General features: G+C 36.2%; 1 protein-coding gene across 3 annotated transcripts in view; it reads left to right on the top strand.

The window, feature by feature from the left end:
* The window catches only part of TMEM156 (transmembrane protein 156), a 52,251-nt gene extending 40,380 nt beyond the window's left edge, over positions 1-11,871 (top strand). For all 3 annotated transcript variants that reach the window (XM_022565912.2, XM_089911791.1, XM_089911790.1), the window contains 2 exons: positions 9,161-9,266; positions 11,309-11,871. In XM_022565912.2, the coding sequence (XP_022421620.1) occupies positions 9,161-9,266; positions 11,309-11,321 (119 nt within the window). In that variant the 3' untranslated portion in view covers positions 11,322-11,871. The remainder of the gene's footprint in view (positions 1-9,160; positions 9,267-11,308) is intronic.
* Positions 11,872-13,216: the final 1,345 nt, after the last annotated feature.

The following is a 13,216-nucleotide window of genomic DNA, read 5'->3' as shown; positions in this document are numbered from 1 at the left end:
AGCATGGACTCACATCAAGCCTATACAGCAGGGTTCCCAAGCTGTGTCCTTGCCCTCTCTCTACTGGCTAACAAATACCTAATAAATGCCCGTATGTGAGGAAAAATTTCTCCTGGTGAGACTACCCATGCTCAAACTTTTTGGTGGTTGATTTTATCTACTGGTAAGAACCTAAGGGTTGTGCATGGTTAGATTGGCTTAGGTCATTTCACAGCAATAGCTGTAGGGATTTTGTAAACCTTTAGTAAAACTAGTAAAATTAAAAACAATTTACCTAACGATCAAAACACCTAAGACTAAATTACAGAAAGCATAATTCATATAGTAAAATCTAAATTAAAAATCCAGAAACCACACACAAAAAGCAAAATGTATAAAATTTAGACAAAGTAAGGAAGATATAATGCTAAGTATAAACAATTGGGTATTTTGTATAAGTGTTATTTAATCTGTATTGCATACTTGAAATCTGCTAAAAGGATAGATTTTAAATTAAATTTTCTCAACACACACACACAATGGTAACTATGTGGAGGTGATGGATAAGTTATTTAGCTTTATCGTGGTGATCTTTTCACAATGTATGCATATATCAAAATATCAAGTTGTACGTACACCTTATATAATTACTATTTTTATATGTCAAAGATATCAATAAAGTTGTTAAAAATGAAAAAAATATATTTGACAAAATACAATACCCATTCTTCATAAAAACACCTAATAAAAATAAGATAAATAATATGATAAAATATATCTGTCTCAAACAAAAACTCAGAATCATGCTTAGTAGGGAAATACTGAAAGCATGCTTAGCTAAAGCCAGAAACGTTCAAGAATGTTCACTATTGCCACTTTATCTACAGTTATCCTAGAAGTACTAGTCAACACAATTAGATAAGAGGCAAAACCACAAGGTTCACAAGTTGGAAAGGATAAGTAAAATGATCACTTATTTTGCAGATGATATGTACCCAAAAAATCTAATTCCCTGAAAACATCTTTGAAAAGTTCAGTAAGGGGTAGGGTACAAAATTAATATAAAAAGTCAAACAACATTTATATATTTAAACAACAACCAGTTAGAAGATATACTGCATTTAAAACAGCTGCAGAAAATAAAGTAATTAGGAATAAACTTCATAAGAAATGTGCATGATCTTTCTGAAGAAAACTTCAGAAAAATGCTCCTGAGAGACATAAAAATGACTTGAAGAAAAGGAATAGTATATAATGTTCTTGAAAGTAAGATGAATATAAAAAGATGCCAATTTTCCCTAAACCAATAAATAAACAAGTTCATTTCCATATCCCAATGAAAAATAAACTGTCAATAGTAGACAGGAAAAAAATGGACATAGAAGAATAAACAGAAGTATCCATTCCATTATGGTACTGGTACAGACTAGATAAAAATATCCAATGAAATATTAGAAAGTTCAGGACTTTAGTAAATGATGAAAATGGCATATCAAATCAGTAGGAAAACAAAGAAATACTGAATGAATGATGTTGGAACAACTGAATAATCATCTAGGAAAAAAAATTTACTTAATCCAGAGCCCACACTAATACTGGAGTAAATTCCATACAGATCAGTGATTTTAATGAAAACATGAAACCACAAAAGTAATAGAAGAAACAATGGTAGAATTCATTTACAACTAATGCAGGACTAATCATGACACAAAACTCAGCTAAAACACTAATAAATTTGACCCTATGAAAAAGAATGTACACAGCAAAAGCAATTGAGGGAAAGTTATTTGTAGTTCATCACAGATAAGCAACCTTTCCTAGTATATAAGGAGCTTCTAATAATTGATGAAGAAAAGACCATAACCTAGTAGGCAAATGGGTAAAGGACAAGAATGGACTGTTTACAGAAAGAGGAAATACAAATAGTTCTTAAACATATGAAAGGTTGTTTGGTCTCACTCAGACCAAATTCTTAAAAAAAATTTTTTTTGTTGTTGTTTACTATGTGCCAATAATATTGGTCACTTGGGTATAGGAGACACAGCAGTGAACCAAACAAAATAAAGATTTCTGCTCTCATGGAGCTTCATTCAGGTGGGAAAGCAAGTTGAAGCTACACTGAGATGCCACTTTCATCTATCAGATTGGCAAAAATCCAGAAGTTTGACATTACACTCTATGGCAAGGGGCAAGAGGTACTCTCATACTTTACTAAGGTAAACTGAGAGGCAAAATTGGTGCAACTTCCATGATAGGTAATTTGGCAATAACTATCAAAGTTACAAATGTATAAGCCCTTTGAGCCAGCAATTCTATTTCTAGGAATTTATCCTATAGATTTACTCACATAGGAGAGAAATGGCATCTATACAATGTTTATTGCTTGTGTATTTATAAGATCAAAAATGATTAGACACCATCTAAGCAGACACCATCTAGGCTGTTCAAAGACATGGTGTTACATCCATACTGTGGAATACCAGGAAGTTGTAAAAAGGAAAGAGGAAGCACTTATGTGGAAAGATCACTAAGATATATCATTCATGATATATATGTATGGTATTCTACCAATTGTGTAAAGAAGAACAAAAACAACATTTTAATAACACATATATTAAAGTATAAATTTATCATCTATCTATCTATCTAGGTATCTAGAAGGGAAAGAACTATGTGATATGGTGGGAAGTGATTGCCTGGGAGACGGGGTAAAAAGGAATATTCACTGAATATCCCTTCATAGTTTAAAAATTTTTAATCAGGTGAATATTCCTTATACAGAAAATTAAATCCAAAAAATAAGTTTTTCTTATCAAAAATTTTTTTCTAATTAAAGGAATAACATTCTGACAGAAGCTTTGACAGGATTTCCCTTTTGGTAAACTACACCAGTGTTTAATAATCTTCTAGGAAAAAAAGCATCATATTCTTGATTATACTTAAATCTTCCTTTCTGGTATCTATTCTTAAGAAGCAACTACACAAATTTCTCTTTAAATTAGAGGTCACCTCATTTCCATCCATGTTCAGGGCTTTGTATAAAAAGTAGAGACATCTGTGAAGCAAAAAACCACGTGTATTATGTAGAACTCAAGTTTCAATATAAAGACTAGAAAAGCAAGACCCAGAACCCCAGTGGAGTAAAAGAGATACCATTGAGCCATGGACATCAAGTTTTACCTTCTATTTGAAGTCAGTTGAAGATAATATTAGAAGAGTTTTATAAAGTCACAGAGTCATAGCAAAGGGAGACAGGTTAGAGTTCATCTAATTTGTAATCTTGCTTTTTGGTAAAATTGTCCCTGAAATCAAAGATGTTATTTATTAATATTATTCTTAGGGACATATTTCAACAATATGCAAAGAAGGAAGTGTTTGTACTTTCCAAACTGAAATTCTTTTCTTGCTACTTGACATTGTACCTTAAATTTTTTCTTGACTTTGCTCCACCTTAACTATACTGCAGGTCTTGTGCTCAGAAGGAGATGGGAGAGGAGGAATTGAAAGGATAGATATAGAGTTGAAAGAAATGGGTCAAAAGTTTCAGAGTTGAGAGGGCAGACAGCAGAAGCAAGAAGAACTACAATCCTGCAGCCTGTGAAACAAAAACCACATTCACAGAAAGATAGACAAGATGAAAAGGCAGAGGGCTATGTACCAGATGAAGGGACAAGATAAAACCCCAGAAAAACAACTAAAGGATAGATACAGAGTTGAGAGAAATGGGTCAAAAGTTTCAGAGTTGAGAGGGCAGACAGCAGAAGCAAGAAGAACTACAATCCTGCAGCCTGTGAAACAAAAACCACATTCACAGAAAGATAGACAAGATGAAAAGGCAGAGGGCTATGTACCAGATGAAGGGACAAGATAAAACCCCAGAAAAACAACTAAATGACGTGGAGATAGGCAACCTTCCAGAAAAAGAATTCAGAATAATGATAGTGAAGATGATCCAGGACCTCATAAAGAATGGAGGCAAAGATTGAGAAGATGCAAGAAATGTTTAACAAAGACCTAGAAGAACTAAAGAACAAACAAACAGAGATGAACAATACAATAACTGAAATGAAAATTACACTAGAAGGAATCAATAGCAGAATAACTGAGGCAGAAGAATGGATAAGTGACCTGGAAGACAGAATGGTGGAATTCACAGCTGCGGAACAGAATAAAGACAAAAGAATGAAAAGAAATGAAGACAGCCGAAGAGACCTCTGGGAAAACATTAAACATAACAACATTCACATTATAGGGGTCCCAGAAGGAGAAGAGAGAGAGAAAGGACCAGAGAAAATATTTGAAGTGATTATAGTTGAAAACTTTCCTAACATGGGAAACGAAATAGCCACCCAAGTCCAGGAAGCACAGCGAGTCCCATACAGGATAAACCCAAGGAGAAACACGCCGAGACACATAGTAATCAAACTGGCAAAAATTAAAGACAAAGAAAAACTATTGAAAGCAGCAAGGGAAAAACGACAAATAACATACAAGGGAACTCCCATAAGGTTAACAGCTGATTTCTCAGCAGAAACTCTACAAGCCAGAAGGGAGTGGCATGATATACTTCAAGTGATGAAAGGGAAGAACCTACAACCTAGATTATTCTACCTGGCAAGGATCTCATTCAGATTCAATGGAGAAATCAAAAGCTTTACAGATAAGCAAAAGCTAAGAGAATTCAGCATCACCAAACCAGCTCTACAACAAATGCTAAAGGAACTTCTCTAAGTGGGAAACACAAGAGAAGAAAAGGACCTACAAAAACAAACCCAAAACAATTAAGAATATGGTCATAGGAACATACATATCAATAATTACCTTAAAAGTGAATGGACTAAATGCTCCAACCAAAAGACACAGGCTTGCTGCATGGATACAAAAACAAGACCCATATATATGCTGTCTACAAGAGACCCACTCCAGACCTAGGGACACATTCAGACTGAAAGTGAGGGGATGGGAAAAGATATTCCATGCCAATGGAAATCAAAAGAAAGCTGGAGTAGCAATACTCATATAAGATAAAATAGACTTTAAAATAAAGAATGTTACAAGAGACAAGGAAGGACACTACATAATGATCACGGGATCAATCCAAGAAGATATAACAATTATAAATATATATGCACCCAACATAGGAGCACCTCAATACATAACGCAACTGCTAACAGCTATAAAAGAGGAAATCAACAGTAACACAATAATACTGGCGACTTTAACACCTCACTTACGCCAATGGACAGATCATCCAAAATGAAAATAAACAAGGAAACACAAGCTTTAAATGACACAATAGACCAGATAGGTTTAATTGATATTTATAGGACATTCCATCCAAACACAGCAGATTACACTTTCTTCTCAAGTGCGCACAGAACATTCTACAGGATAGATCACATCTTGGGTCACAAATCAAGCCTCAGTAAATCTAAGAAAATTGAAATCATATCAAGCATCTTTTCTGACCACAACACTATGAGATTAGAAATGAATTACAAGGAAAACAATGTAAAAAACACAAACACATGGAGGCTAAACAATACGTTACTAAATAACCAAGAGATCACTGAAGAAATCAAAGAGGAAATCAAAAAATACCTAGAGACAAATGACAATGAAAACACGACAATCCAAAACCTATGGGATGCAGCAAAAGCAGTTCTAAGAGGGAAGTTTATAGCTATACAAGCCTACCTCAAGAAACAAGAAAAATCTCAAGTAAACAATTTAACTTTAAACCTAAAGGAACTAGAGAAAGAAGAACAAACAAAACCCAAAGTTAGTAGAAGTAAAGAAATCATAAAGATCAGAGCAGAAATAAATGAAATAGAAACAAAGAAAACAATAGCAAAGATCAATAAAACTAAAAGTTGGTTATTTGAGAAGATAAACAAAATTGATAAACCATTAGCCAGACTCATCAAGAAAAACAGGGAGAGGACTCAAATCAATAAAATTAGAAATGAAAAAGGAGAAGTTACAACAGACACCACAGAAATACAAAGCATCCTAAGAGACTACTACAAGCAACTCTATGCCAATAAAATGGACAACCTGGAAGAAATGGACAAATTCTTAGAAAGGTATAACCTTCCAAGACTGAACCAGGAAGAAATAGAAAATATGAACAGACCAAATTACAAGTAATGAAATTGAAACTGTGATAAAAAAATCTTACAACAAACAAAAGTCCAGGGCCAGATGGCTTCAGAGGTGAATTCTATCAAATATTTAGAGAACAGCTAACACCCGTCCTTCTCAAACTCTTCCAAAAACTGCAGAGGAAGGAACACTCCCAAACTCATTCTACAAGGCCACCATCACGCTGATACCAAAACCAGAAAAAGATACTACAAAAAAAGAAAATTACAGACCAATATCACTGATGAATATAGATGCAAAAATCCTCAACAAAATACTAGCAAACAGAATCCAACAACACATTAAAAGGATCATACACCACGATCAAGTGGGATTTATCCCAGGGATGCAAGGATTCTTCAATATACACAAATCAATCAATGTGATACACCATATTAACAAATTGAAGAATAAAAACCATATGATCATCTCAATAGATGCAGAAAAAGCTTTTGACAAAATTCAACACCCATTTATGATAAAAACTCTCCAGAAAGTGGCACAGAGGGAACCTACCTCAACATAATAAAAACCATAAATGACAAACCCACAGCAAACATCATTCTCAATGGTGAAAAACTGAAAGCATTTCCTCTAAGATCAGGAACAAACAAGGATGTCCACTCTCACTGCTATTATTCAACAGAGTTTTGGAAGTCCTAGCCACGGCAGTCAGAGAAGAAAAAGAAATAAAAGGAATACAAATTGGAAAAGAAGAAGTAAAACTGTCACTGTTTGCAGATGACATAATACTATACATAGAGAATCCTAAAAATGCCACCAGAAAACTACTAGAGCTAATCAATGAATTTGGTAAATTTGTAGGATACAAAATTAATGCACAGAAATCTCTTGCGTTCCTATACACTAATGATGAAAAATATGAAAGAGAAATTATGGAAACACTCCCATTTACCATTGCAACAAAAAGAATAAAATACCTAGGAATAAATCTACCTAGGGAGAAAAAAGACCTGTATGCAGAAAACTATAAGACACTGATAAAAGAAATTAAAGGTCATACCAACAGATGGAGAGATATACCATGTTTTTGGATTGGAAGAATCAATATTGTGAAAATGACTATACTACCCAAAGCAATCTACAGATTCAATCCAATCCCTATCAAATTACCAATGGCATTTTTTACAGAACTAGAACAAAAAATCTTAAAATTTGTATGGAGACAAAAACGACCCCGAATAGCAAAGCAGTCTTGAGGGAAAAAAATGGAGCTGGAGGAATCAGACTCCCTGACTTCAGACTATACTACAAAGCTACAGTAATCAGGACAGTATGGTACTGGCACAAAACCAGAAACATAGATCAATGGAACAAGATAGAAAGCCCAGAGATAAACCCATGCACCTATGGTCAACTAATCTATGACAAAGGAGGCAAGGATATACAATGGAGAAAAGACAGTCTCTTCAATAAGTGGTGCTGGGAAAACTGGACAGCTACATGTAAAAAAATGAAATTAGAACACTCCCTAACACCATACACAAAAATGAACTGAAAATGGATTTGAGACCTAAATGTAAGACCAGACACTATAAAACTCTTAGAGGAAAACATAGGAAGAACACTCTTTGACATAAATCACAGCAAGATCTTTTTTGATCCACCTCCTAGAGTAATGGAAATAAGAACAAAAATAAACAAATGGGACCTCATCAAACTTAAAAGCTTTTGCACAGCAAAGGAAACTGTAAACAAGATGAAAAGACAAGCCTCAGAATGGGAGAAAATATTTGCAAACAAATGAACAGACAAAGGATTAATCTCCAAAATATATAAACAGCTCATGCAGCTCAATATTAAAGAAACAAACAACCCAATCCAAAAATGGGCAGAAGACCTAAATAGACATTTCTCCAAAGAAGACATACAGATGGCCAAGAAGCACATGAAAAGCTGCTCAACATCACTAATTATTAGAGAAATGCAAATCAAAACTACAATGAGGGGCCTTCCCTGGTGGCACAGTGGTTGAGAGTCCACCTGCCAATGCAGGGGACACGGGCTCATGCCCCGGTCCAGGAAAATCCCACATGTTGCGGAGTGTCTGGGCCCGTAAGCCATGGCCGCTGAGCCTGCGTGTCCGGAGCCTGTGTTCCGCAACGGGAGAGGCCACAACAGTGAGAGGCCTGCGTACAGCAAAAAAACCAAAAACAACAACAACAATAAAAACTACAATGAGGTACCACCTCACACCAGTTAGAATGGGCATCATCAGAAAATCTACAAACAACAAATGCTGGAGAGGGTGTGGAGAAAAGGGAACCCTCTTGCACTGTTGGTGGGAATGTAAATTGATACAGCCACTATGGAGAACAGTATGGAGGTTCCTTAAAGAACTAAAAATAGAATTACCATATGACCCAGCAATCCCACTACTGGGCATATACCCAGAGAAAACCATAATTCAAAAAGACACATGCACCCCAATGTTCATTGCAGCACTATTTACAATAGCCAGGTCATGGAGGCAACCTAAATGTCCATTGACAGATGAATCGATAAAGAAGATGTGGTACATATATACAATGGAATATTACTCAGCCATAAAAAGGAACGAAATTGGGTCATTTGTTGAGATGTGGATGGATCTAGAGACTGTCATACAGAGTGAAGTAAGTCAGAAAGAGAAAAACAAATATCGTATATTAATGCATGTATGTGGAACCTAGAAAAATGGTACAGATGAACTGGTTTGCTGGGCAGAAATGAGACACAGATGTTGAGAACAAATGTATGGACACTAAGGGGGAAAGCCGCTGGGGGGTGGGGATGGTGGTGTGATGAACTGGGCGATTGGGATTGACATGTATACACTGATGTGTATAAAATTGATGACTAATAAAAAAAAAAAGAGTGTCAGAGTTGCAGGCAGGAAATTTAGTAAGTCGTGGAAACTGCCAAAGTCCTGTCTAGGTGGAGGGCATGGTTCTCTGACTACATTGGAATATACTGTGTCTACTTTCACATTGCTCTTGACTAAATACAGACTAGAACAGCTCTCCTTCTTAAACAGCAGAGACCATGCAGAGGCTGCCTATGGCTCATGTCAAGGACGTGCTTCCTCCAATACCAGAACTAGAAGTTACTTCCACGGCGCATCAGCAAGGTCAATATACACGGTGAGTGATGCTTCAGCTTTATTGACGATTTGACTGTTCATTATAAACGTGAATAGATCCAAGGAGGTATAGTTTTCCCCAAACTGCATTTCTATCCGGGTGTAGGAGATAGAAAGTGATGAACTTGCAAAATCAGTTCATATGAATTAGATGGCATGAAATAAAATCACTGTTTCCTCCAAGGTCTAGGAAGGACCAGTAAACTAATCTCTTAGTTTGTTGAACAACACGTGCCCTGAGATGTCTGCTCATCTCTTGGTACTGTTTCCTGGGGTTGAGTCGTAAGTCCAGTAGGCTAATCATTATTTCACTTGGAACATGAGAAAAGAGAGAATGTAAATTTGTAAAGCAGAACTACTCACTGACTTTCAACTACTGAAATAAAAACTTCTCTAAATTAAATACTTGATAACCTAGATTAATGCACATTGATTTCCATGTATTTGAATACAAAACTGTGATCAGAAGTGTCTTAGAAATCTTTTTCTTTCATTCAACAAATATTTATTAAATAGCTATTTTGTTAAAGGCACTACTGATAACCACTGCAGGGGGTATAAAAATTATAACAGGGACTAGAAGGGAAGCTAGCATTTCTTAGTATTCTTTTATTGTGCTTGGTGGTAATAGACTAGATCATTTACTGTTTATAATATTTGGGTCCTGGCAGGAAACTGATGGTATACTCATATTGAATAATTTGGGGAGAGTTTCATAAAGGGCCTATTAAGCCAGGATGTGGGAAAACCAAAAAAGGACAGTGTAGCATCCTAGGACTAGTAACTGGGGGCACTGCTACTGTCCCTAAGACTAAAGGGACAAGGAACTCAGAGAGACAAAGACAGAAGCACACACATACACACACAGAAGGAATATGTGGGGAGGGCTGCCTGATAGGAGCTGTGGCGTTTGGTCATGGACACAACAGCCTGTGGTTGCCCTGAGGAGAGAGAATGAATATCCTAGCTTGGCTGTTCTCCTTTTTTCCCAATGTCCAGTACTCCCCATTGGCCAAACCCAACCAGAGCCAGAGGACACTGGAGCTGATTGAGACAGTTCATATAGATTGGCCTCCCAGAGCACCAAGCAAAGTGGACAAAAGGGGAGGGAAGATCTGGAGAGACAACCAAAGGGATCCAGCATAGATGGCCCAATACATCAAACTGGAAACTAAGTGCCAAGGAACACTTTGTCTTCAGGACTAGAGAGAGGCAGGTCTTCGTGCTTGGGTCTTTAGTGCAATCAGGGTGTGCTGTTGGCTCAGAAATTCCTAGGTAGAATATAATGTCATCATATAATTGTTTTAATGAAATGTTACTGGCTATTATGCTTGACATTTCTCATTCTGGTCCTCATTCTTGGATGCTCAAGCTTGCACGTGAAGAGCTCTCCTCTGTCCTTTTACCAAATGCTTTTGGAGCACCTACTGTGTGCCAAGAATTCTGCTACTCATTGGCAAAATAACATGCAGTCCATCAGTGGAGGAATCAGATTAGGGAATCCCTAATTCCAACTGAGTGTCAAGTACCATGATGGAGGCACCCACAAGGGACTTGGGGAGTGTTATGGGGAGACCCCTCATTCAGAGGACATGTTGCCTAGCATTTAATAGATGTCCAATAAATATTTAGTGGACATAAGTATTGAGTGAATGGATAAATCTCAACTTCTGTGTCTCTCTACTAGAATCATGGACTCCTGTAACCAAAAGAAACTTGTGTGAACACTTTCACTTTTATTTTATATAAGTAGAAAATAAGCCAAAAAAATATAGTGGCAGAGGCTGGAGGAGACCCTAGGTTTCCTGGGACCTAGGCTGAGGAGTTTATTACCACTAACCACACTGTCTACTTGGGGATATAAAGGAGGGTCCATGGCATAACAAAGGATTGGAAAGAGCCCTTAATCAGTGACTTTAGGAAGTTTTTCGTGTTCTTATAAGACATAGTTTTAATAAACGGTTTAAAATTTTTTTCCACTAATTATTTTCAGGTCAACAACATTTTTGTGTGAATAATATTTGCCTTTTTTTAAATCTTCAGACTATCCTTATGAATTCCTCTGGGCGACTTGGACCGAACCCTTCTGAAGAGTATTCATAATTCTATTCTGGGAATGAGTTAACTGGTAATAGTTGGTCTGGCTGAGGATGCACAATAGGAACCAGTAGGAGTGCTGACTGGTTGATGGAAACTAACTCAACAGCACTCATTTGACCCAGGAGATCAAAGGCACAAGAGTTTTTTTCAGGAAGGCATTATGAGTCATGGAAAACAAGCTAATGAAACCCATGGAAAAAGCAAGAGAACACTTACTCTCTTTGTTTATCCATCATTATACAGCTTACACTAGTCCCAAGATTTTGATTTTGAGGAACCAAAAACAGGGTTGAGGATGCAAATCCTTTCTCTCACTGGCCCACATTGCAGATTCTGATTTGATGTGTTTTCTTATATAGATGGATTGTTTCTATTTGGCAAATTGCTTAAGAGGACCTGGGTTGTTTGTTTATACATTTGTTTGCATGTGTAAAGCTTTCCTCCTTTTGGCACTGGGATGTTTAAAAAAAATTCAAAACACCAAAATAAAATGAATTTAAGTGAAATACTTGAATGTTTAAATCTAATAACAACATGTTTCCTCTGTTTCCTTTGGCTTTCATCTTTTCATAGCTATCATTGATGTCAAGAATAATTATAGTTATTAATTACAGTAAAATCATATATAAAAAAGAGGATAGTTCTTAACATTGAAAAATACTTTCCAAAGAATTAATATTGTTAAAATGGCCTTACTACCCAAAGCAATCTACAGATTTAATGTGATCCCTATCAAATACCCATGACAGTTTTCACAGAACTAGAAAAAATAATCCTAAAATTTATATGGAAAAATAAAAGACCCCAAATTGCCAAAGCAATCTTGAGGGAAAAATAAAAAAAAAAAAAACCAAAGCAGGAGGCATAACCCTCTCATACTTCAGACAATACTACAAAGCTACAGTAATCAAAACAGTGTGGTATTGGCACAAAAACAGACATATGGATCAATGGGACAGAATAGAGAGCTCAGAAGTAAACCCACACACCTATGGTCAATAATCTTTGACAAAGGAGGTAAGAATACACAACGGGAAAAAGACAGTCTCTTCAGCAAGTGGTGCTGGGAAAGTTGGATAGCTGCATGTAAATCAATGAAGTTAGAATACACTCTCACACTATGCACAAAAATAAACACAAAATGGCTAAAAGACTTAAACATAAGACATGACACCATAAAATTCCTAGAAGAGAACATAGGCAAAACATTCTCTGACATAAATTTTACCAATGTTTTCTTAGGTCAGTCTCCCAAGGCAATAGAAATAAAAACAAAAATAAACAAATGGGATCTAATGAAACTTACAAGCTTTTGTACAGCAAAAGAAACATAAACAAAATGAAAAAACAACCTATGGAATGGGAGAAAATATTTGCAAATGATGAGATGAACAAGGCCTAATTTCCAAAATATACAAGCTCATACAACTCAACAACAGAAAAACAAACAACCCAATCGAAAAATGAGCAGAAGACCTAAATAGACATTTCTCCAAAGAAGACATACAGATGGCCAACAGGCACATGAAAAGATGCTCAACATTGCTAATTACAGTACGACCCCTACATATGAACCTTCAAGTTGCAAACTTTCAAAGATGCGAACATGTGTTCGCATGTCCAATCATGTAAATTCATGTGTCTGGCATACCTTGTCACATGTGTGCATCCTCTACAAGTGGTTGTGCTTTTGTGTACAGTACTGTATAGAGTACAGTATCATTATTTCAAGCCCAGGATGTCCAGAAGCAAGCGTAAAAGCAGTGGTATATAGCCGATTGTGTTAGTTGGGTACTTAGGCTAACTTTGTTGGACTTACGAACAAATTGGACTTATGAATACGCTCTTGGA

Source organism: Delphinapterus leucas, chromosome 5 (genome assembly GCF_059928025.1).
Source record: "Delphinapterus leucas isolate spDelLeu-1000000601 "Yukka" chromosome 5, BTC_Dleu_Yukka2, whole genome shotgun sequence".
Taxonomy (NCBI): Eukaryota; Metazoa; Chordata; class Mammalia; order Artiodactyla; family Monodontidae; genus Delphinapterus; species Delphinapterus leucas.
This window is presented reverse-complemented; position numbering and strand designations above follow the sequence as displayed.